The sequence below is a fragment of the Haliotis asinina genome, chromosome 3 (genome assembly GCF_037392515.1).
Source record: "Haliotis asinina isolate JCU_RB_2024 chromosome 3, JCU_Hal_asi_v2, whole genome shotgun sequence".
In the NCBI taxonomy this organism is placed as follows: Eukaryota; Metazoa; Mollusca; class Gastropoda; order Lepetellida; family Haliotidae; genus Haliotis; species Haliotis asinina.
The window spans coordinates 18,807,287-18,833,055 of NC_090282.1; the positions used below are offsets into that span (position 1 = coordinate 18,807,287).

The 25,769-nt window shown below is 40.2% G+C and overlaps 1 protein-coding gene and 1 long non-coding RNA gene across 3 annotated transcripts; one reads left to right on the forward strand and one right to left on the reverse strand.

Moving 5' to 3' along the window:
• The first annotated feature begins 8,648 nt into the window (after positions 1–8,648).
• Positions 8,649–11,419, forward strand: LOC137279287 (uncharacterized). The gene is made up of 2 exons (XR_010956682.1): positions 8,649–8,839; positions 9,796–11,419. It is a non-coding gene; the product is annotated as an uncharacterized lncRNA (long non-coding RNA).
• A 324-nt stretch (positions 11,420–11,743) lies between these two features.
• LOC137277616 (tRNA-uridine aminocarboxypropyltransferase 2-like) lies at positions 11,744–19,042 on the reverse strand. Of its 2 annotated transcripts, none has more exons than XM_067809431.1 (7): positions 18,954–19,042; positions 16,485–16,667; positions 16,300–16,390; positions 15,726–15,820; positions 15,080–15,263; positions 14,276–14,404; positions 11,744–12,998 (listed from the first exon to the last, which is right to left on the reverse strand). In XM_067809431.1, the coding sequence occupies exons 2-7, from the start codon at positions 16,637–16,639 to the stop codon at positions 12,828–12,830; spliced, it is 825 nt and encodes a 274-aa protein (XP_067665532.1). In that variant the 5' UTR covers positions 16,640–16,667; positions 18,954–19,042; the 3' UTR covers positions 11,744–12,827. The 2 variants fall into 2 exon arrangements, with proteins under 2 accessions (XP_067665532.1, XP_067665533.1); XM_067809432.1 differs by lacking the exon at positions 18,954–19,042 and adding an exon at positions 18,635–18,678.
• Positions 19,043–25,769: the final 6,727 nt, after the last annotated feature.

A 25,769-nucleotide genomic window follows, 5' to 3' on the forward strand; every position in this document is an offset into this window, starting at 1 on the left:
AAACATGACTCCCCTGGATGTGTTTTGTAAAGCCAAAGAGGACTATAAAACCACTTGGTCAGAGTAAAATGTCAGTGTCTGGTGTGACCACCATGGGCATCAATAACAGATTGGCATCGATGACCCATAGAAGAAAGGAGATACCGAACTTTTGATGTTGCTGAGGTGCTGTGTGCAGTTCTGGTAGTGTCTGAGGTGGTGAATTACGCGGTCGCAAGCGTCGATCAAGAGTATCCCAAAGATGTTCAAAAGGGGACAAATCGGGTGATTAAGAAGGCCAAGGTAACACCTGAACATTGCTTTGGTGGAGGAAGTCCTATCAAACGGGTGCAACATGAGGTCGAGCATTGTCATGCTCCAAAGATCAACCGTTGATACTGATGAAGAGAACGAGATGAAGTCAGGCTTCCCATAGCCAACTGCGCACTTTTTGGTCGGAGATTCCGATTTGGATTGTTGTGGATGATGCGGTCGTGGTGTTTGAACGAAGACGTCCTAACAGGATGTAGCAATCCTGGGCTGCGGTGGTAAGTCTAGGTCCACCTGACCTCTGTCATGAACACTGCCAATATTGTTGCATCGGGTCCATAGGTTTGAGATGGTATGTCTGGACAAGCTGACGTGCCTTGCCACATCATGCTGCGATGCCCGTCTTTGTAAACGGAAGATGTCGTTATATCGTGCGGTTCTGTCAGTCTTACATTCTCTTGCCGTACATAGTGGCTGAAAGCAAGCATGTGGAGTACCGCTTGCCCTTTATAAAGGCTACAGTCACAGGCTTCAGCTCTGGATGATACGCCATTTCATGATGCACGTGTATTTCATGTAGGGTGCGTTTTAGCAATATTTTCTGAATGAAACTGTTGACAGTGACCTTTAACACTGCCTGGACAGTGGACACATTGCATGTAACTGTTTAACCCAACTGCAGCATATTTCTTTACGGATGGCAACGTCTTGTTTATTGCATAGAGCGACGTTTCGATGGAGATTCTTTATTACACTGTTTTCAAGCAAGTGACTACAACCAAGTGTTGAAAAGTATAGATACTGTGGATTGGTTCTTCTTGCAGGGGTCTGCAAGTCGTTAGACTTATTGGAAACAGGAAAAACAGAGTAACAATCAGAGAGCGACGGGGAGAGAGAGAGAGAGCCACGGTTTGAACTAGAACATCCAGCAGCGGTCGAACCGGCCTTTTTGTATCGAGAGGAGATACAAGCACCAGCATACAATACACAATGTCAAAGCACAACGCTACAAAAGGACACTACGAGTGTATCTCGATGTCAGTGCAACAATGTTAGGTTGTTTTCTTGTCCAGCATAATCACCAGATCTTAATCCCATAAAGTATCCTGGGGACGAGCTCACCATTCACTTGATCTCGCAGAGCTGGGGCTCCTTTACTAAGGTTAACCTTTACTCCCATTCTTTAACAGTGCACAAAAGGTACTTTAGTGACTTACGATCACCTTAGTGCTTTTCGAAAGGAGGACCTTTGATATTGGTTATCGTCGAATGCTTTTGATCGACGAAACGTTGTTGAATCCGTATTCCGTGTAGCTTGTTTAGGTGGGAGCCCTGACCGCGCTCTGATTCACGTTGGATCCCTGGAACTGAAGCTGAAACCCTCTCTGTTTGGAACCACCTTACTGAAGTTGAAACCCTCTCAGTTTGGAACCACTTTACTGAAGCTGAAACCCTCTCAGTTTGGAACCACCTTACTGAAGCTGAAACCCTCTCAGTTTGGAACCACCTTACTGAAGCTGAAAGCTTCTCTGTTTGGAACCACCTTACTGAAGTTGAAACCCTCTCAGTTTGGAACCACCCTACTGAAGCTGAAACCCTCTCAGTTTGGAACCACCTTACTGAAGCTGAAACCCTCTCAGTTTGGAACCACCTGACTGAAGCTGAAACCCTCTCAGTTTAAAATGATCTGTGACTTTATCAGTCAATTTCTGTATCACATAAGGAAATCATTCTCTGGAAGACACAAAAAATCAACTTCCGGTATAGTTATCCTGGCCAGTTTGAGGCGCCGAATATTGTTCCCTCCATTTTAATGGTTTTGGGTGTGAACTTTGCTTTTCATTGGTTATTTTTGTTGATTAAGGAACTACAATACAAACGTGGGAGGAGCTAAAGGAACGCCATAGCCTTTACATTGGTTTACACACGTAGCTTGAAACCATCACAATTTAGAACTTGCGGAATTCCTCTAATGCCAATATTTAAGCAGATACTTGAGATTGGATGTGACCCAATGACACATATTTCCCACAGATCAAGGTGCAGCAGCTATAAGAAACTAACGACTATGATAACAAGGAGTGACACTGGTATCAAGTGGTATCTGGAACTATAAATGGGGGTCTGGTGGTTAAGCAGATGTTTCCTCTCATCTCATCAACTCTTGGCCAAATTATTCCAAAGACTGAGTAAAAACTGAGCACATCATGTTAGTTAAACATCCTGCGTCCTCTTGGCTGGGTATACTTATGTTTTCGAAAAGTGGGGGCAATTTCTGTCAGAGATGAGGTCACCTGACTCAGATCTTGAAGTTTATTAACTGTAACTAGGTGCCCGCTTGTGTTACTTCTGAACATATTTAATTGTACGGTGACATAGCATTATGGAGACGAAAGAAAGAGTAGATGTGATGCTAGACGAACATTTTTACTTATGGAAACGAATAAGGGAACACATGAAAGTACAAGCGTTCTTTATTTATTTCCAGAATTTCACCTACAGTGCGCTATATTGGATAAGATAAGATATTTATCGCACAGCATTCCATCAAGAAGCTGTACCAATGTTCTATAGCCTACAACTATGAACACAGTAGTTGCAAACATATAGGAATACAGATACATAAATGATGTACATTACAACAGTTTATCATATGTAGTATAATCACATGGAAGCAATATGAGGCAATACACAGAATTCATTTAAAATTATCATGACGTATTTTAGAAATACCTTCGGGTATTATATACATATTACAGAAAAAAGACTATTCATAAACGATAAGCATAAAACATAATTTAAAGGAACCTAGAGACATTCTTAATTTTCATACTGAAACTGACTTGCCACATATTCTAGACTTGCATGGGAATCCTTGAGGCGTTGTACATGCTACTGAGTGTAACGATTCTTTCATGTTTTCAAACGACCTGGGAATCATACTAATTTATGAGTTTAAGACTTGACTTCTGAAAAATGTCGACGACACAGAAGTGTCACAAATGATTAATATCCCGTAAATACCATTAAACTGTTTATGGCAGGGCACCTATGCTGTTAAAAGATTAACAAAAACACATAAGAAACATACTGACTCGAGTTGCTTACAAACAACATTATATAGCTGCAATAATGCTGTAACAAATATATGGTCCTGGTATAGTCACAATTGTACAATCGACTCTTGACAATCGATTCTTATGAATATGGAAAAGAATTTTCTCGTATTTATGTAGATCAAATGAAAGCATGTACAAATAATGATGCTTAAAAACTGACAACTTATAACCCATGTTCAAGTAACAATTTCCCGGACATGCAAAAATAAGCTCTTAATTTTAGAGACAGAGATGAGACCGTGTCGTCTGCTCACTTGCGGATGCATGTCGTCTGCAAGCACATCTGGATTTAATCAGAAGTTTAATCATTGAGACCAAGGACGTACAGGAAGTTTGGATATCAAGGAAAACCCACTGTCTCGAATTAAGTGTTCGCCAATAGGCCCTAACAGACCGTCTCACAGTTCCGGAACAATATTATTTTCCATACTGCCCACCCCTCCCTGCAGTGCTAAAACGCTAATAAAGCAAGTCTAGATCTGATTTTCTGGTTTCCCTTGGACTCCTTTACAGTTTAATGGGTTTGTCTGTTACCATCAAAATTATATTCAGAGACTAAGTGTTAGTCAAGCCTGAACTGTGGCTGTGTGACGTACCGAAGGGCACGTATGACGACACTGTCGATATCATAATCCGCTTACTCATCGTGGTACCTAGTGTGTTACGCATGTCTTGTGCAACCTGGATGTTGTCAGTAGTGGCCTTGACCTCTGTGTTCAGGATCAGCATCTCGTGCTCTCATTCTCCACCTTACAAACCACTGAATAATCAGAAGCGATGTTTTTTTTGTTTCTGTAGTGAATGTAGTTGATATTCTTCCATATTCCATCTGTACATGACCAATACACCTCGACAGAGTGTCTATAGCTCCTTGAATGAGTGCGACAGAATAAGAGGATATCGATATCCATTTCTACTGTCGCACCCATTCAGTCCTGGACACAGTCTTCATATACTGGGGAAAGGAAGGCAGAGATTAAGGCTCTGAGTAGAGCCAATGAACTACTGTCACTTGATTAACAGCTGTCACCGAGATAAACATGTTTTCCAGAAAAGAGGACATGATACCACAAAGCATTATAACAAGTGACTATAATATATATAATATATTATTAATTATATAATATAATTATAATTGTCGGGGAAATGAATTGACGGCGTATCAAAACTGGTGAATATTTCTTTCCAATCATTGTTTCTCTGTTCCTGACACAGACAACAGTATACATGACGGCCAAAACGCCAGTGCTAAGAAAATACCGCATTGTAACTCAAACAATACCACAGTACCAGCTAAAGACCTTACCTAGACTGGTTTTGTTGTTGTTTGACGCCGTATTCAGCAATGTTCCAGCTGTATGGCGACGGTCTGGAAGTAATAGAGTCTGGACAAGACAATGCAGTGATCAACATTCTTAATTTAGAGATGACCTCATTAAGTCTCTCAGTCTATCTTCGTCACTAAAGGCATACATTTCCTTCACATTTACCTTATCAAGCTCTCAGAGGTATAGTTGTTCAACCACATAGCTCTTTTCTGTGTAAATTTACAGTGTCTGTCGCTGTTCATTAGCCCGCTGGTCTGTTTAGACTAGATTGTCGATACGTCGCCGGAATACAATACGTATGTGGCGGAAGCCTATAAACTGTCATGGTAATCATCAGTGATGACATGTAATATTTTAAACCCGTACTTAGTATTGTTATCTTTGTTATACGTTGATGTAGTTTATAGAATATCGCTATGCTTCGGCAATGAATGCTTGCACAATAAATGTCTGTCTTGTGTGTTTATATCAGCTTGTATCCTTGTGGGTTGTATGTTTGTCAAAGGATTTTTATTTTGTTATATGTTACTGCAATGTGTCATGCTCTGCTATGTAGGAGGTCAACCATGAATGTACAGTGCTGATTGTTGACCTTCTAGGTATTGGTATGTAATACAGCTCTCGCTTTATAGCAGACATCTTTAAATTGTTTACTCCAGACAAATCCCAGATAATGGCTTCTTTATAAGACGACCCGTGAAGGTCCCGGGGTAGAATAGGCCTTCAGCAACCCATGCTTGCCATAAAAGGCGACTCAGCTTGTCGTAGGAGGCGACTAACGGGATCGGGTGGTCAGGCTCGCTGACTTGGTTGACACATGTCATCGGTTCCCAAATGCGCAGATCGATGCTCATGTTGTTGATCACTGGATTGTCTGGTCCAGACTCGATTATTTTACAGACCGCCGCCACATAGCTGGAATATTGCTGAGTGTGGCGTAAAACTAAACTCACTCACTCACTCTTTATAAGACAGATAAAATATAATGTGAAATATATCAGATAAGATAGATAAAATAAAAAAGAGAGCATACTTCATGAACCATTGTCATTTTTGGATGAACCACTGGCGAACTGTAGCGCACATAGGGTTGAGCAATACAGAGAAAATGACCAGTCTTCCTATACGAGGGCGAAACGATCAAAGGCTGGTAACGTACTTCACTCGTTTCGGTTCGAAAAATATTTTCAATGTAAATATAAAATATCGCCATCATGATAGACACCCCTTTCCTCACTTGGTTGTGCTTTCAGACTTCCAAATTCATATTTATTAATTACGCACGTAAAATACATTTCTTTCAACGTTTTAGCGCCGCTCGTGCCACGTCATGTTGTTCTGCGCCAGTGAGTGAACGAATGGTATCGACTACATCCTGGCACTTTAACATGAGTGATATTCGTCGAGAAAGGTGCAAATAATGCAACGATAATAAAATGATGAATTCTAATCTGGTGACCGGAAGTGGACACTGCATTGATTCATTCACTGGCAGTCATCTCCTGAGAAATAACAAAGAACAAGTTAAATAAACACCCAGTCACATAAACAAGACCTGGCTATTCGACAGTAATAGTTTCGTTATTTGTATCTTAGTTGTGTTTTGCTCCAGTTTTTGGCAGTTGTTTCCGATCTAGTTTTCTCAATGGTTTTGATAACGTTTGTAACTGTTTGTGTTTAAATGTGTACATGTACTTTCTTTCGCACGCCAGTGCATAATAAAGACGTGTCCAATATTCAGTCAGATTTTCTAGTTATTGATTCGAACCAAATCTTTCCACAATTTACGTTTGAACGTTCTCCTTGCTTGGTGAATATTCAAACTGAATTTATAACAAGCATCCAGAAATACATTCTCTTCCCACAGAGGTTACTTGTCATATCTTCGTACGAACCTCTGTTCTCACACGGCCATATTTCGCGGTTCTTATAACATCCCCTAACGGGAAAAAATGGTAGCAGATTCATTTACCCTTTTTTTTCTGTCCAATCAGAACACGTGTTACATCGGCCTAGATTCAACTTGACAAATGCAAGCAATGTGGAGAAACAAATATGGCATGACTGAGCTCTGTCTGGAAGAAACATTTGAGTATCGCGCTCGGGAAGAGGATCTAGTTTTCACGATGCATCCGGAAATTACCGAGATCTTTCGAACGATCACTTTTGAAACAAGGTCGCTGATTGCACTACTAAATCTGATTGCCTCCAATCACGAGTCTTGAACACTTGCGTCATGAAAGGGTCGTATCAGAACAGAGGTTACGTAAGAAGATACGACAAGTAACCACTGTGGGAAGAGAATGCCAGAAATACAACCTCTGCAATACATGTGCACTCTTCGTCAAGACATCCAGAGTTTGGGGTTGGTTTCTGCTACGAAATTCAGCGACTGCTTGACAGCAATATGCAGATATCAAATGACACATATAGGCAATCTCAGTAAACTTAGTCTCAGTACTTTTCGTTACACTCCACTACTGAGTCTAACAAAACCTTATGGGGGGTCGCGTCAGGTAACCTTTGAGATTGACCCATTAGAACACAGCTTACCAAATCGCGAAAGTGGACATTCGCACATACCTTTTGAACTTTTTATCTCGATAAGGTTCGTACCCAAACGATTCCGAATGCTATTTAGCGTAGGTCGCTTCCGGGTGATGCACACGGCGTACAACCATGACAACGATGAGTAAACAGTCGCTGAAATGGTGTTTTTGGCAATATTCAAAGATGTCATCTTGCGGAAATATTAGCTAATGGTAACCATGTCAACAGAAACCCCAATGCGTATATACTGCAGGTATTTTTATGTGTGTGTGTGTGGAGAGATCGGTGTCAGTGACTGAATATTTTGAAGGTCCCTCCGATCCCTAAATAGTAGCCGTTGTCTGATTGGTTTAATCTATTTAACCGTCTCGAGTTTGCGACCTTCTACTGGGTTTTGCTAGACTCAGTGGTGGAGTGTAGCGAAATAACACACTCACTCATATCTTCGTGATTATTGTTACTGTTACTCTTGTTTACCGAGATACCAAACAAGACGCACGCACGCATAAAGACCGTTGGTATTCCTGTTTAAAATACACACAGCAATCTTAAATACCACAGTGTTGCCATAATATTAGCAACTTGTTTATTCGGAATAAGATGGTAACAGAATATGATATGGTTGACCGTGCGTTATTGTGCTGAGAAGACGCGGGTCATTGCTCAAACTATCAACCACCCAGACTCCATTATTTATGGACCAGTTATTGTATACACAGCTGGTATGCGGCCGACCGAGATGTAAAATAACAATTTTCACTCTTTCAGAAGAAAACAACATACTCATAAAAGAATACATCAAGATTATGAAATAATATTTACGAAAAATATCTATCTATCTGCTTTTTGAAGAAACATGCTAAAGATTTAAGACAAAGAGATATATGTAACTGCGCATGTTGTTCTAATATGCTTCTTCACAAACTTATCTGAACCCGATGTCAGAATACAGACAGTTCAAAATATTTGCTGACATCCTTCTGATGTTATTACAGTCATTTACAAGCACTGTATTAATCACCCGCGGAGACATGTTTACACGAGCCAAGATATAAATATAGCTCATACGCTAACACGAGATAACATAATTCATACTAGTTGAATAAATATACATCAATGTTTGTTTTTATTTGTCTTGCTGTCGACGGGGAAGGCAGTGTTTATACGGTGCTGACCGACTCCTGGATCGTGTTTGTTTCCCCTTTACGTATGCGCAAGAGCGTATTAATAAACACGGTGTTTGTATTCGACATCATCGTTAAATGCGCGCACATGATAAGTTGCGCGTATTACTTCAGGGTTGTTTATAGTACACGGTATCATCCAGTGGATGTTCTAATCGCTGAATATAGCTGTCACAGTGTATTTTGTTTATATAGGGTAGATAGATATAAAAGCATTTAGATCCCAACGTAGCCTTGCTGAGATGTAGTTGTAGGGACAGTTTTATTTACACTAATACTGTCTCCATCGTTGTATAGTCTGTGTTACGTCTGTAGACATTGCGCAAGCTGGGAATTAAAGAAGAGGAACTTGAGCAACAGTCATGTACAGGCCGGCAATACCTCTTGCGGTCTTCTATAGGAAGATGGGGTAATGTCCACATATATTTCTATTTGAGTGGGTGAGTGAACTAGTGAGTGAGTGAGAGAGGAAGTGAGGGTTTACGCCGCTTTCAGCAATATGCCCGCAAAATATCAAGGCTGAGGACACCAGATATGGGCTTCACACATCGTAACCATGTGGTGAATCGAACCCGGACCTTCGAGGTGACGCGCGAACGTTTTAACCACTAGGCTACCCAACAGCCCAGCGAGCGAGTGAGGTTAACGGTCATTTGAAAAGAATTAAGTAATTTGGCCTTTGAGAGGTGTGGTTCAAGTCATGCAGGTTTAAGACCTCATTGCCGAAACCATCGAGCGGTTGTATGATGCAAACAAACCTAGAAATATAATCTTGGATAATCAGGGATTAGAACAAGGGAGTTTGGTTTTACGCTGCCTTTAGCAATATTCCAGCAACATCATGGCAGGTAAAACCAGAAATGATCTTCACACACATTGTACCCATGTGGGGAATGGAACCCGGGACTTCGGCGTGACGAGCGAACGCTTATTTAACCACTAAGCCACACTTCCCCGCCCCGCGGCGCTTGAGACAACGGAGTCGCCCATGCGTCCTTCAGAACGGTTATATATTCTGGTATGTGTGTATGCATGTGCGTGTGCATGTGTCTTTATGCTAAGAAGTGACAAAAATGTGTGTGCGTGCGAGCATGTGTAGCCTAGTGAGTACGGCGTTCTCTATAAGCACCAAAGGCCAGTGTTCGATTCACAAATGTGTACACTGTGTATGGTTTTTTACTGGTTTTCGTTCCTTAGTGTGAGATGAAGTGGTCATGGGCCATAGTGCGGGATATATGACGCTGTATCAAAGACAGACATGGAAAGAATTCTTCTCCTAACCTGAGTAGAAGTTGTTGTATATACTTGTATAAGTCTAAAGAATACTTTCACTTATCAAATATTGTTCCTATGTTATTGCTGCAGGAAAAGAACCCAAAAGCATCACTTCACATCTGCGCAGCCAGAGACTGGCTCCGTGAGGGAGAAGACATCCGAGAAGCAGACGACATTTGACAGAGGCAGACGACACAGGCAGACAGGAAGTTTCCCGAGCAAGGAAAACGGATAACCTAATCCAAATAAGCAAAAGAAACTGGAATGCATAATCTACTATTGCAACACGTAAACCGATTCCTCTTCAGCAAAATGAATACATGTTTCATTGGTATGGGCTGGCAAATATCAGGACAGATGGGAACCACAAGCGTTTCGCGAGCATATGAATCTTGAGAGGTTCTTTAGCAGTATATTCCTCAGAGGCGATCAAAACCATGAATGCGACACGAATGCAAATGATACTGTTAACGTTGAGACATGATCCCAGACGAACAGATTTGCATCCATACCCGCTGGCCTATGCATAAATACCGACCGGTTCAGTCGGATGTCTTTCTTATTGCACTGTGACGATCGCGGGCCAGTCATCTGATTGAACGTAGCACGGATAGCGCTGTGCAAACCATTCTCCTGAAGAGAAATAACGTCTTCATATCCCCAAGAGGGATGTAAGGATGAAACAGTAACAAGTCGAAAAAGGGTTTGATAATACATCGCTTCAATTCACGTCTCAACACTTTCGATAGCTGAGGGGCGTGCATGTTCTAAGTGTGCTATCTCAATTACCACAAAGACGCAATCGGTTACAACGGGCAGGTAACCCAAGAACTACACAATCGGATTCCTAACCTGTCTCAGATACCCTCCTGAACACATTGAATAGTAGCCCTACTCAAGTCGATGAGTCAAGTCCACAAATTAAGGATTGGTGTGGGTTCCAATTGAGTCTCTTTGACTAGTAATATAAATGTTTATAAACAAGAACTTATTTCCTGATGATTACACGATGTCATTTAGAAAGTGGTCAAATGCAACATATTTGGGATTTCACTTTCTTAGTAAGTGGAAGTCGCGGTGGCTGAGGGGGCTAGGTGGCTGACTTTGTGTGCTGACGATTAGGTGCCTGACTCTGAGGGTGCGGATTCGAATCCCGGATGGGACTCAACCAAACAAGTACTAGAATTTGTACTTTACAAAGAAAGTGAAATCCCAAATATGACATATGTTATATTTCCTGATATCGAATGTCATTCTACCCAGACGAGAACTGTGTATATCACATCTGATGTCAAAAGAGCTCATCACCTCTTGGTCGGACTTCTCTATACAACTAGTGAACTACAACTTTGATCAAGCAACCGCCGACACATTGTTATAACAACAGTCCACTATCCCTGTGTTACTACACGCTAAATACAGAACTGAATTAGAGTCTGGGTTCTGCAACCTATGTTTGTTGTAAGAGTCACTAGCGGGGACAGGTGTTCAGGATAGCTGCCATCTCTGATACATATCATTGTGTTCCTGTGGCGTTTATCAATGCTTATATTTTAACTCTCTGGATTGTCTAGTCTATCTCAGTTATAGGCATTCTGCAGGCATAGCTTGAACATTTATGAGTCAGCTGTTAATATATGAATAAACTAACATTGCAATTTTTTAGCAAATGTTTTAGATTTGAATCAGGTGAAATAAATAACCACCAAAAAGATAGTTTTGTTGTTTGTGATTTCTTTACATCATCTGTAAAGAATGGATAGCCTGGATATCAACGGCCATCTGTCCGACTATCTAGAATCTCATTAACAGCTGATACCATTTCAATACATAATCTGCCTAACTATCAAGAATATCTTATAATATAACTGTCAAAATCTAGATTCGGGATGATCATCTTTTTGTTTTCTTGTTGGATTTATGAAGAAAATAATTAATGGTAGAAACGAGTAAAAGGATAAAGTCAGTGCTGTACTGTGACCTACCAACTGAGAGTGTCTCGTTGCCTTGACCAACAAATATTTTTCTAAACACTTGATAAAGTAATTCACAGCTTATTTTATTCCTTGCAGAACAGGTATGGTTTGAACATGATGTACAAAGACGGTAATAGCACCCATCAAATGAGCTACAGATATGTGCATAACCCACTTGTTGCATTATTCTACATTCCATGGTAAATATCAATGAATGGGCAGCATGTGAATCTTGTCCATTCTGCATATAGGATGTCAAGACCAATGTATATTCAGTGGCATTTGTGTCCCCTCTCTGATTGGTTCGCTTCCGGACTGGCTCCCTTACTGGTTGGTTATCATCTGGACTGGTGCTCCTTCTGATTGGTTCTCTTCTGGACTGGTTTCCTTTCTGACTATTTCTCTTTGTGACTGGTCATCTTCCAGCTATGTTCATCTCATCACAACGTCTATACCACTGTTCACTTCTTACATTGACTTACTTACCCTATGTCTCTTTTCTCTTTCTCAAATCAGGTTCTGTGGAATCTGCCTTCATAGTCTAATATAGTTTGATTGATTGTTCTTAAACACCCCACCCAGCAATATTCCAGCTATCAGAGTGGCCTATCCATACAAGTCCATCCAGTCATTGTTATAGTGAGCAATGATCCATGCAAGATGGATATGTGTCAAAACATCCAAGTCTCCCAATATCTGATATATAGCCACAAATGGAAACTGACACAGCCTGCCAGGATTCCATTCTAAGCACCCCTGGGATTCAGTCAAAGCACACGCCCACACAATCCTCTGATCTTGGATGTTTACAGACACAGTCATTACAAAGATGTTACTATGGATGTGATTTCCACAAATATGCAGCCTCTTAGAACAGTTGACTTTTCCTAAAATCTTTGAGTAGTGACACAGGCCCTCAGTGTGTAGATCACTGCACGCCTACGGATTGTTCATGCAGTGCGATGTTCATTTTGATGACATACAAACCGAATACGTCTAAAGGTATCTCAGATTCAAAGATTCCATTCAATTCTTCATCTGCTGATGCCTCATCTTGTCTGGCCTGTGTCTTGCCTTTGTCCTGTACTGTGACTGGGTGCTTCATAGTTGAATTGAGCATCCAAGTGATGACTCTCTCTCTCTCTGTTATGAATATGTCTCCTTCTCTTGCTTTTGTTTTTCTAAACGTTTCTTCACTGATTTGGGTAGTTCCTTACTCCACAAACCATTCTCAATCTTGTACTCCCTGCTCTGGTGCTGCACGGCACCATGTTGGATCTGGAAGTCACACAGCGCCACAAGTGGGCGTGTCAGCAGCTGAAATATACATGACAATAGTATGTGAGTGAGAATGGTTCTGCTGAACATTTACCAATACTCCAGTTCTATCAAGGGCAGGGGACAACAGAAATGGGCTTCACACACTGTAGCCATTTAGGGAATCGAACCTGGGCCTTTGGTATGACAAGCAGGTTCTTTAACCGCAAGGCTACATCATCGCCCCTGCATGAGAACAAGAGAAACATGCCATAATTGGGCTTACACTGACTGTTTAATCAGCATTTTAGAAGTTGGACAAAAATGAAACATTCCACTTTATGGATAACATAAATGATGTTTCAGTGTAGATTCTTAGTCAATACATTACTAATCATGGTTAACTTTTTATCTTTTAAGATATTTGTTTAATATTAGTTTTCCTTTTTCCTGGCATCAGGTGTATTTATACATAGGCAATGAACATGTTGGGGGCATCTAGGGTAAGGTGGCAATGAATTCTGTATTGGTAGAATGTGTTCATTGTATTCGGTGGAATGGGTTACAAACTAATAGATTTATATGGAAAAATCAAGCCACCAAGCAACATCAGAATGGCTGTAGGAACTGGACAATTCAAAGGCAAGTTTAACCTTAAAAGTTACCAGTAAATATACAGATTGTGATATTTACCATATCAAGCATTTCAATAGTTTTCCTGTCAGATTCCCTCACTTCTTTACTTTGTTACAAAATACCATAGCCACTGGCATAAAACAAAGGGCGGTGGGATAGCATAGTGGTTCAAGTGTTCACTCATCATGCCGAAGGCCCTGGTTCAGTTCACCCCATGGGTACAATGTTTGGAAATCATTTCTGGTTTCACCTCCTATGATATTGCTGGAACATAAGTGGCATAAAACTACACTCACTCACTCGCCTCCACTATCAGAATGCTGAGTTTTTCAGGCTGTCGCTCAACCACAGGCCAAGAACTACAATGGTGTTCTATAAACTATGACGTTAGGACCTGGCAAACAAGACACTGACAGCATGAACAACCATGCCATCAGATCATTATGACCTACAATTTATCTGCACACAGTTAGCTTGTTCACCCAATCCCCAGTTGTCATAACAGGGGACCTATTCATCCCAAGAATACTCAAACAGTCCCTGAAAATGAACACTACACTCTTTATTGGAAGGAGGACCATTTTGAACATAATTTTTAAACAAGTCGACCTTTCACAATCTTAGGCCTCCAACTTAAATGAGGCTGGCAAAGGCTGAGGTCTGTTCCTAGGTGAGCATCAGTGTAAGCATGTTGAACACACCTCTACTATTTCAGGTCTGTTTTCCAGGACTGAGATGGCAACAGCCCCAGACTCCAGTGTGGACAGGGCTCCATCTGTTGGCTGAGTACGGATCACATACTTGCTCTTTTCCTGATGGTTGATTTGTACCTGTATTTATATTGAAGACTGAAGGTTATCTGTGCGCTAAAGCTGGAGCTGGATATTTGAGTAAATAGGTTCATAAACATCACATTGTAGTCATTGCCACCTTCAGGCAAAGGCCTGAGGTCATCATTTCACAGGTTACATCAGAACAACCTTCCATCAGTTGAATAAAAGTACCGTATACCAGATCAGGAAGTTTAGTTTGGCATGTGTTTCTATTCATGCATTCTCAAAATGTTTACCAGTAACATGAGGTATTCTGAGCTGCAGTTATGGACTGTTTGACTGATCCTGTTAAAATCATGCTCTAGTTTGTGTTTCAGAGCAGTGAACATTAGTACTGCCATTTGACATTCCAGAATTTACTTTCAGTTAGTTTTCAAATTGTAATTAATATTTTTCCAAGCAAAGTCTTTGATGCAAGTGATCACCTTGAAAAGAAGTGCAAGATACCGCAATCAGGTTTGTCTGCTGTCGATGTCATGGTAGTCATTTCTTTCGCTGACAAAAGTTTGCAAAACATTGTTCTGACAAGACCTATAAATGGATATTCTCAGATCTTTCTTTAGAAGCAGGCAATAAATTCTTCATACAGATTAATTTCTTAAACAGACAGAAATACCTTACAATAAACATATCATTTAAACATCATATAAGGAAGATGGTTTACATGGTTACCTTCTTTGGCAACTGAATATCATGGTTCTGACAGTAGAGTCCCTTAGCTTGGGCCCATGTTCCATCCAGCAGCACCAGGTTGTAGGCAACATCTTTGGGAATATCAGAGATGTCAACAGCACCTGGACCTGGATACAGTACCAGTGTGTTGGGTGCCTGCAGGACCCTCATTAACTCGGGGAACCTGTCAACATTATATGTTTGATTATTTTGAGAGTTGTGAAAAGATAAAGAATTTACAAAAATTTGAGCACAAAATACAACTTCAACATTTTTTGTGTTTTAAACAAGGATTAAGAATGTTTTCCTGAACAGCTGAAATATACAACCCTTGCCCCAAAATCTTAAACTGAAACCTCTCATGACAGAAATGTGATAATGACCACAATAACTTAGTCCACAGTTTAAATCAAACTACTTATATAGAATAACAAGCATAGTATTTAACTCCATATTAGGAGAAAAACTACCAATCCTTCTAGATTTTCCTTTTTACCCTGTCTTCTGACTGGAAGAAACTCACACATATGGTAGTGCGCACTTCACAGCTGGTCATAACTATTGGTTACCATAGTAACCGATAATGTACTACATATTTAGTCAGGAACCTTGTTGAACAAATGATAAAGTTTTAATGATTGCTTACTTGTGTTTAGGAAATCTCTTTCCCTTGTATACATGACAAGTACCTTCCTTCAAGCCATTGCAGAGCATAGGAGCTGTTTTAAGACACCGTGACTCCTGCAAGTAGTATATTACACACTGATACTGTAAAAAGATGACAATACATATCATCAAACAAAACTAAATAATATTATTGGTTTTAGAGATCTTGTGGGTAAGAGTTCCTCCCGTTCCTCCATAACAAATAATATTAATAAATTGATATATACTAGATATCTTAACAAAGCCTAACACTATAATTACTGGCGGACTCACAACATTAACTTAAAAAATCCAAATTAAGTACAACGTATAGGTTTGAACCACCTAGTATTACCTCTGTTAATCTGCGGAAGAAAGAATATTGAGGTAGGGAAGTAACACTTTACAAATTGTCATAAACTACAGGTACAGATGTTACTGCTACCACAGACCATATGCTAGATATGGTCTCTGCTGCTATTTACCATATACATCATGTCCTTAAACAGATTTATAAACAGACTATCGACACTTGGTTTACTGCAGTGCATTTGTCGACACATGCCAAGTGTTACCTCAAAAGGATGCTGGAGAATATAAATGCTTGTCTTTATCTCTAGTCGTTCGTGTGGCAGGTAGGGACACCAACAAACACTCAGGGGACGCCTGTAAACAGAAACACAGATCACGTCAGCGTTTTCATGAGTGCGCGAAAACTGTATGAGCTCAACGGTAAATGTTTACGTCATAACGCACCGACCTGCACCGTGTACAAAGGCTTCGTCGCTTGATGATTGGTCCGTCGTGTTTTGTTTCGTTGGCGAAGTCAAATAACTGATCCATAAAACTTTCCTCAGATCGTTCGTTGTCGCCTAAAGCAAGTGCCATATCCCCATGTTCCTCTTCGGCACCCATCGTTCTGCCAAGCTCCCAACAGTGTAGTCTAAGGGAGGTAACTCTTTTTTACTACAACGCGTCGACAAACCACTAAACAACTCGTCGCCTGAAGACCAGAGTGTACAAAGTCACAAAAAACTATTTTCGAGAAAGTCAGTGTTGAGGTTTAGGAGAATGATATCCCCTATACTGTTCAATCGAATTATGTGGAATTTTTCACTTGAATGTGACATGGCAAACAGTATCAGAAAATAGCAAATTATGAGCTCAATGTATTAAAATAAAGAAGAAATTCTTAAAAGATAATTGGAGATAGAACATTTGACAAAGAAACCGTGATTTTCTCAAAACCAAAGTGCACTACGCGTCGAGAACACAGCTAAAAATCATAAATGTATGTATGTTGATTGTTATTTATTTTTTACCGGGTTGTATTTTTGTCAATTTTGTAAATTCAAAATTGGTAAATCTCATGGTCGTGTGATCAAATTGTGCTCGCTCATTGGTCAGTTGACAGCTTAGAACACTTGAAAACTAACAACGTGATTGTGCATGGAGACAGAACAAAGTCTGCGTTTGAAAAACCACTTTCAAAGCAAAAAAGTTCTGTGAATGCTTGCTAGAGTAATAAGCCATGCTCTAAAGCCTACTCCCAGCATACTAAGTCTGATTTGGTCAAAAGTGGACCTAGAACACTCTGGTTTTCAGGCGACGAACTTCATTTACCCATTTTACTTTCCACCACATCAGCTAAAGAAGTCCAGTTATAACCAGAGGAACGCTAACTCTGTTATATATTATCCCTGTTATAACTATTTCTCAACAATCTAACTTAGGTTTACGACATATGTAGATTTTACGACAGGAATTACCAATTAAGTTCTATTTTGTTCATCAGCAACTAGACTCTAAAGAAAAACAAAATGTCGTGGAACTAGGAACCTGGTAAAAATTCAAGAACACCGATAAATTTAAATTTAATTTAGTTTGGGGAAATGTGGTTATTGATAAACTATCCCATGACAAACAACGCGATCTTAATAATTCGACGTTTAACACTTTGCGTTATATTTCAGAAATCACTTGCACTTGTCATTTTTCAAGATTTAAATTTGACTTGAACTGCTATTCGACGGACAAAAACTAAATCAAAGCTGGCTTGTTACTTAGATATTAACAATAATCAGAAAATATATCAGTTCCAACGGACCGAGGCAGGAGTAGGACGACCTGTCTCTTTAAACATTATACTCAGAATAGGAATAATTCGCTTCGATGAGACTAATTCTATTATTGTGTGTGTATATATGTATATCATTTTGGTGAGACTATGCCATTGTATATAGGGGACACTCAATCAAAGGGTTATCTAAACCAGAGGTTTGCTTTTAACTACAGCCTGTCATTAAATTACACCAAATCAAACTTTTTTTAACACAAGGCTGATCGCCACGTACAATTTTCATTTTTCACTCAGTGTGTTGTGTTGATAATGGTTGGATCACATGGGAGTATTTGTAAAAAACCTGAATTGCACATGTCTGAAGAACTGTTTGCCGGAGCATTGTTTCCACTCAACAAAAGCCAGGGAAACGGGTGTTTTTTACAGTACCGGATCAAGATATTTGTTGTTTTATCTCGGGTATGCCTTTTAACAACAAACAAAACAACGTTAGTGTATGACACTGACCATTCCTTGATGAAAGTGTCTGAAAAAGAAAGCGTGCACTTGAAAATTACTTTTGACGAAAACGTCCATTGATAAATGGTCATCACATACTTCGCCATCGCACAGCATTTTATTCCCCACCAGTAAACTTGGAAGCCTACTTTCTTTGACCCCCGGCAGCTCAAATGACACAGAATCGGATAGAGATCAAACGATCTTGTGTAGAAACGCCGAGCACTTTATAATTACAGGTAGAAAGATGAAAGTGGGTGGACTTACAAATCACGTAGTGTTAACATTGAAGCATCAATGTATAAGCGATTAAGCATATAGGTATACGATACCTTCAGGTCTGGTTGCTTTAGTACGAAGGGCGGTGAGCCAGTGCCGGGTTCGCCTGTTACGCCGAAGGCTAGGGTTCGATTCTCCGTATGGATACTATGTTTGAAGTCCTTTTCTGGTGTCCCCTGCCCTGAATATTGCTAAAAGCGGTGGCAAATTAAAATCACTCATTCAGCCACTTACCATGAACTTGTACACGTATACACATACACCACACATGTTGACACTCTGGGTCAGAGGTTTCCTCATGGCAGTACGTTAACTTAGGAAGGTATGGATCCTTCGCACATAATTTCACTTGGAGAAACCTCAAGTACCCACCTCACATAATTTCACTTTTAGACGCCCATGGATACTCTTCACATAACTTAAGACTCTCGTGGCTGCCTCTTAGATAATTTCACTTGACGATTCTCCATGGACGCTCCTCGAAAGGTGCGATTGTTGATCATGCTGTCAACTGTGTTTATCCTGGCTGTCTGGATCCACTACTTCAATGCACTAGTGATATACCTGGAACATTGCCAGATTTAACAAACACCCGATCGTGATACGTGCTATGTACATTCGAAACAACATGTATTGACATACACATTTAGACTTGTCAAGGCTGAACCAACGGTACATTAAAACAACAGACAATATACGCGTTAGATATTACCGTTATAATTTACAGTCGTGCTTAAAAGCTCTACCTCCGGCTATGAGGCGAGCTATTGTTTATGTGTTATAAGCCCAATCAATTGAAAAAATCATTGTCTTATTCCCACGTGTAATCTATTCAACGATCATTTCCTGAATCCCACCCCGGAACTGTTTGCATGACAGTGTGCTTCTCTACCAGGTTACTATAATACAACAAGAGAAATTGCACTGCTGAAATTCAATATACGTGTGGTTCAATACTCGCTTTAGAAAACGTCTCCGGAGGACAAATTCAAATACATCCCCTTCCTCAATAAGTGTTTTTATCTGCTATCAGACACCAATATCACAGAATTCGGTCGTAATAATTTCCTGCCTTAGCTTTCATGACGATACCGATGGCGGTACAGGAGGACCGATCTGAATTGGTTGCTATGATTCTCGTTCACGTATTCGATTTATGTCCCCAAGCAATATTTATCGTCATTGTCGCGGTTATGTTATTATAAGAGTTTTCCTTTACCGATCTTATGTAGACACTTGTACAGATGGTGTAGCTGTTGCTGATGCTGTTGACGCTCTATTGAAACTTGTACCGGAAGTGATTACCTTCTGTGGATTACATGTCAATACAGTCATTTCTTGGGTAAGAGGTACTTTGAATCCCAAACCGAGGTTGACAACGACAATGATAGTTCACTACTCATCGACCGGGAGCGTTTAAACTGCTTAATGTTTTTGTTACATCGTGGTGCATCAGTATTCTGTGGTTGTGCAACACGGATAATGTAAGTCCATGGTTTGGCGAAACACATAAGCACCTGCCGATAACGACCACTCTTGGATTATGACCCGAAAACGATCGAACCCTTTAACCTACATTAATAGAACCCACACTAACATTTAGTAGAAACAAACTAACTTAAAATATATTACAATAACTAACTTATAATAATTATTTAAGATACATATGCGCAAAGAAAGTGATTGAGTCAGTGAGTTTGGGGTTACACTACTTTTAGCAAAAATGTCAGGACGGGGGACAGAACATCTAGGCTTCACATACCGCACAAAGAAACAGGTAACAATGCGCTGTACTAGAAGCTTGGTGAACCTAGACTTGCCACATTATTCTAGACTTGCAGCTGCTGTTGTATTATTCTTTGTATTCTTCTTCTGGTGTCTGGGGGGATATCACTACGTACGGTATTTGTGACGTCATCGATTGATCACATTTTACCGAAATTCCGGATGCTATGATTTTTCGCAGAAACGTGTCAGTGGTTTGACATGACTTTCTGATTGGCCTTCAGAGTAATCTCCTCATAACAGAATCGAAGGAAGAAACAAGACATTGTCTTCTGTGAATGGTGTAGTCACTTCTACCGTTCCGGCAGATGATTCTTCTACAGTAACGCAATGTGACTTTTTCACAGTGACGCCATGTGACTCTGTTGCCTAGGAAATGCCCGATATCAAACACAAATAAGAAAAGAAAGAAGGAAAAAGTAATAATATTCATGACTTTGATGAAAACCGAATGCCAATGTGTGAGCTGTGTTTTACGCTTCTTTTAGCTATATCCCAGAATTTTCATAAAGAGGGACACCATATATGGGTTTAGCAGATTGTACCCATGTGGGGAATCGAACCCTTTTTTGAAAAGCGAACACTCTGTCCATAAGACAACCACGCCTCTCTATACCGGCTTTGGGGGTCCTTGAAACGCTGTCGATTTATTGAGCTTAGAGGTGCCAACCTCCTCTTGATAGATGCCAGTACTAGTGCCATACGACGGGTGCCATGACATGACATGGCATTAGATGAATCATGGTATCAGATGAATGCCAGTGTGCGGCAATGTATTTGTATTTATTTTTTTAAAGGAAAAAGATAATATTTTATTTAGCTTTAAGCAAATGAGCGTCCATGGTCATGCGTATTACGTAAAACTCTCTGTGATATTCACATACACCAGCTGTGTACACGGATATGACCACTGAGTCCTAAATTGGATGCTGAGATAAATTAAGCAGAACGCGGAATGTCTTGATTAGGGGTGTACGCGCTCTCAGCTTGACCAGCCGATCCATTAAGTCATCCATTCCGACCAGCATAGGTTGCCGAGGCTGACTTCTAACCAAGAACATCCACAGGGCTTTCAATATAATAGTTATGATGGCATTGATGTAATTATAATGCTGATATTGATAAAACCATAACAGTAAGCAGGGGGCTTCTAATGACAAGCAACAATGATCATACTGATAACAGATGACCCCACTGCTTATTTCTCTAATCTCAGCACTGAGCCATATGTAAGAACTATCATGGATCGACATCAACGTAGTTATCTGAGTTAACTGTTGTGTGGGACCCTCCCCTTACAGGTAGAGCTGGGAAGGTTGCCCTAGAAGAGATAATTTGTCACTGCTGTAACAGTATCAGTGTAGACGACAAGGTTCATTTTCTCGTCGTTCGACCGTTATATTCAGATTTGTGGTATGATCTTTGGCTGAAAATAATGAGATCGGATCCCTCTTTCATCAAGCTCAGACCAGTTAACCAGCTCATCTATCTTCTGGCATCAAGCGAATTATGCAAACCGCATGCCACCCTTATATCGCAAATGTTTCGGCGCAGGCAAAGTAAAAAAACCTAGTCCAGTTCTCTCGCCAGTGTATGTCTCCCCCGTTTCACTCCCCCTTACCTTATTTAATGCCATTTTAATCATATGATGTGTATTTTAATGATAATAATTAGTGTCACGTAGGCTATGATGGTCGGATGCTCTCTTTTACTTTTTCTTTTTGCAATATATTTTATGTGATTTTATTAATGATTTTATTGTAGAGCATGTGACAGTGAAATAAAATATTTTTCATCTTTCTTCTTCTCTAATAACCTTGCGCAGACCGACTAACCGTGAGGTTGACAAGGTACATCCCTTCGTTTCCTGCGCCCAACAAAGCTCTATTGTTGAAGAGCGTACATGCAGGTTTAATTACTTATTAAACGTGCCCTTGTTCTCCCCCAGACAATGCTACTCGCGCATACTTGCATACATTTCATTTAACCGAAACGATACTTGAATGTCAGAAACTTGTAAGGGGTGGACGTCACTTTCTGCACATATTTTTATTTCACAAGAGCGTCAGTTTACATAACCCTTCCTTCTGCTGGGTGAAGCAATTGTAGACATATTTAAGCACCCACTTGTGGTATAATCAGTATTTACCGCTCATACAATGATGTGGTGCTATGTCAGTGTATAATTTTTGCTAAAAGCTACGGCATAAAGTGTGCTGTATAAAAATATCGGTGACACCTACACTGACATGCTCACAGTCTGAAACCTACTGCCCATCATTGTTGACAAGTGATGCCCTCATCAAACTGCAATCGAGGCCGTTTGGCTGGTTTTATGGCAGGGTTACGCCGGCATTTGGTGCTAGCGAAAGCTGGGTTTCTTCACCCAGAGCTTCACGATTTATGAACCGGCGCCCAGTCACGCAGAACCAAGTACCTCGAGTTAAAGACTTTGCTAATGCATTGTATATTGACAGAGGGGTTTATACTGGGTGATTATCACCGCTGGCAGTCACTCTCTTGTGATCAGAGAGCATAAAGATCTCATCTCGTGAATCTTGTCAGGTGCTTCCGTTTCCTCAACTTTGATCCAGACTTTGATGTAAGTTTTATTGGAGAATGAACTCGCCACCTCTCCTTGAACAACCAACATGCATACCTCGACGCATGCGCCCTCAATTGAAAGTATACATACTTGGTTTACACATTGCAGTGACGTGACCTCATTGTGAGAATTTCGTTTCTTAATTTGTGACAAGTGACAAATTTATTTGCATTTAGGGCCACATGGCCCATAGGTTTGCTTATGGCGAGTTTAGTTTACCGCTACTATATTCCAACAAAATCACGACAGGAGACATCAGAAATGGGCTTCACACATTGTACCCATGTGGGGAATCGAACCCGGGTCTTCAACGTGACGACCAAACGCTTAAACCACTAGGCTACCACTAGCGTCGTTTATACTTTTCAAAGCACAATTCAAAAACGAGGGATTAATTTGAAATCCGGCATGCCAATTCTGCAATTCTCTACATTTACATCTCTATGACAACATCGTCAAAAATTTTGTTGTACTAATAGTAAATTTCTAACATGACTAACATTTAAACATTGTACAGACTGCCAATGTGGATCCTATTTAACACACATACGCGATCTAGTATGTGTTTTCTGTCATATAGATTCTGCTGAATGCTACAACAAATAAATTAAAAGAAAATGCAAATAATGAATGTAAAACAGACTAATTTTATAGCAACAATGTCAGGCTACTACCTTGTTCAGGAATGTATCCATCAATGTCCACATAAAAGAACGATATTCCATTCATCTGCAGCTGGTAAATAATCCTGCTCTATGTCGTGTTTCTTACAACAGTCTAATTTGCGAAAAAGTAACACATCGTTTCACGTCTTTCGTTGGTGAAAACCAGATAAACCTCTCATTGGTTACCCAAGATAGCACACCTGGCAACTAATTGTATGATGTCCGCCATTCTCAGTAATTTAGTTAACCAATAATGAGCAATCATTCAATCAACGCAATGCTGGTTAATTCTTTGAAGGGAGGATGTTGTTTTTACACTTGCACTTTACGACAGGGTGTAGTCAGTATAGATTAGTACATCAACACAGACTGCCTTTTGACGAATCCGCTGTAGAAGATAAAAGCAATTAATCAATCAGTGTGTTATCGGTTAATCCTTTGATCGATGTTTGTTTTTGTAACTCATAAACCCTCTTACATCACTTACATGCACATATTACATAACGTACAATACATTTGCCACTGCAGACCTTAATTTATAATGTTGAGTATTTACTCCAGACAGGAGAAATGCCAAATGTGAACCTTTGTTGAGTAACCTGAGTGGTGTTACCACTAATTATACCTGTTATAGATTCATTAACTGACCATTAAGAGAATGATGACATATAACTCGTGTAGGTTTACACCATCAAACACGCGTTACAGCAAGGGAAGATGTAATCTCTGTGTCACATGCAGCTTGGAAACACTTATTGGCCGAAACTGTTTTGAGGATGCCAACGGAACTTCGTTACATAACAAATACGTACAGGCATTTGCTGTGTACTTGGGTAAATAGGTGTAATCAGTTTTTTTCATGTAAGAAAATTTTCAGATTTCTCTACCAATGGCAAAGTCATTGTTTTAGTTTACGAATTCAAATAAATCAACTGTGTGTTTTTATTACCATAGATAATAAACAAGGGTAGCTACCAAAATTTACGTATATTTCCTATCACAGCTGAGCCAACACTATAAATAAATAAATAAATATAAAGCTTTGCAATCTTTCGGACTGAAACAAATGGCTTGCTAGGTGCCTGTAGACGTCATATTTTCACATAACATGATTAAATATCAGTGTCGAGGTAAAAAACACAGAAATAGGATCAAATGGGATCAGCCACTATACCACCCAAGCATCCGAAAAAAAACAACACTGCTGGGATATTTTGTTACTTTGTTATTTTTAAATAATGGCATATGATGGGCATCAGGCCTCCTGATCGTTTAGGTGAAGAAATTCTGCTAGTATGGACCGGAGCCCAGTCCATTTGTCCGTCACGGTCGAGGGAGCGGGCGCTGACCAATTTGCAGCTTGGTTTCGTAATTAGGCCGTTGGCAAGAAACATTATTCGCTCCGCATCAGTGCCCCTTTAACACCCTCACAATAATGTGTAATCCAAACAAACTACAAACGGGTTACAAATAATAACTTACAGATACGAGAAAGCCATTGAATCCTTAACATATTATAGCAAGTCCTTGAGTGTTCGCTCGTCACGCTGAAGGCCCGGGTTCGATTTCCCACATGGGTACAGTGTGTAGTCGATTTCTGGTGTCCCCCGTCTTGAAATTGCTGTTATATTGCTAAATGCAGCACAAAACAACACCAACTCCTCAATAACCAGTGCTATTCCTGAAGCTCTGTCTTCCATATTTACATTTTATAAGTGCACTGTTATATCTGGCACGTACAGAAGATCCGGGTTCGATTCCCCACATGGGTACAACGTGATGCCCCAGATGGGTACAGCGTGAAGCCCATTTCTGGTGTCCCCCGTCGTGATATTGCTGGGATATTGCTAAATGCGGCATAAAACCATATTCACTCACTCACCTTAGGATTGATTAATTATCATTCCTATATGTCCATACATAAAGCTGATCGTTGTAATGGATGAATTGTCTGTATGGTTTGGCCCCATTTTGCCTTCAGTGAAAGCTCCGGGAATATGCAACACCCATTTTGCATAAATGACTCTGTCCCAAGTCTAATTACCAGTGCCGATAGCACTACACTGCTTAACGTTCTAAATGACTGACAAAGTGACTGTTTGACATAGATTTTTGCATGTCCACACACCTCGC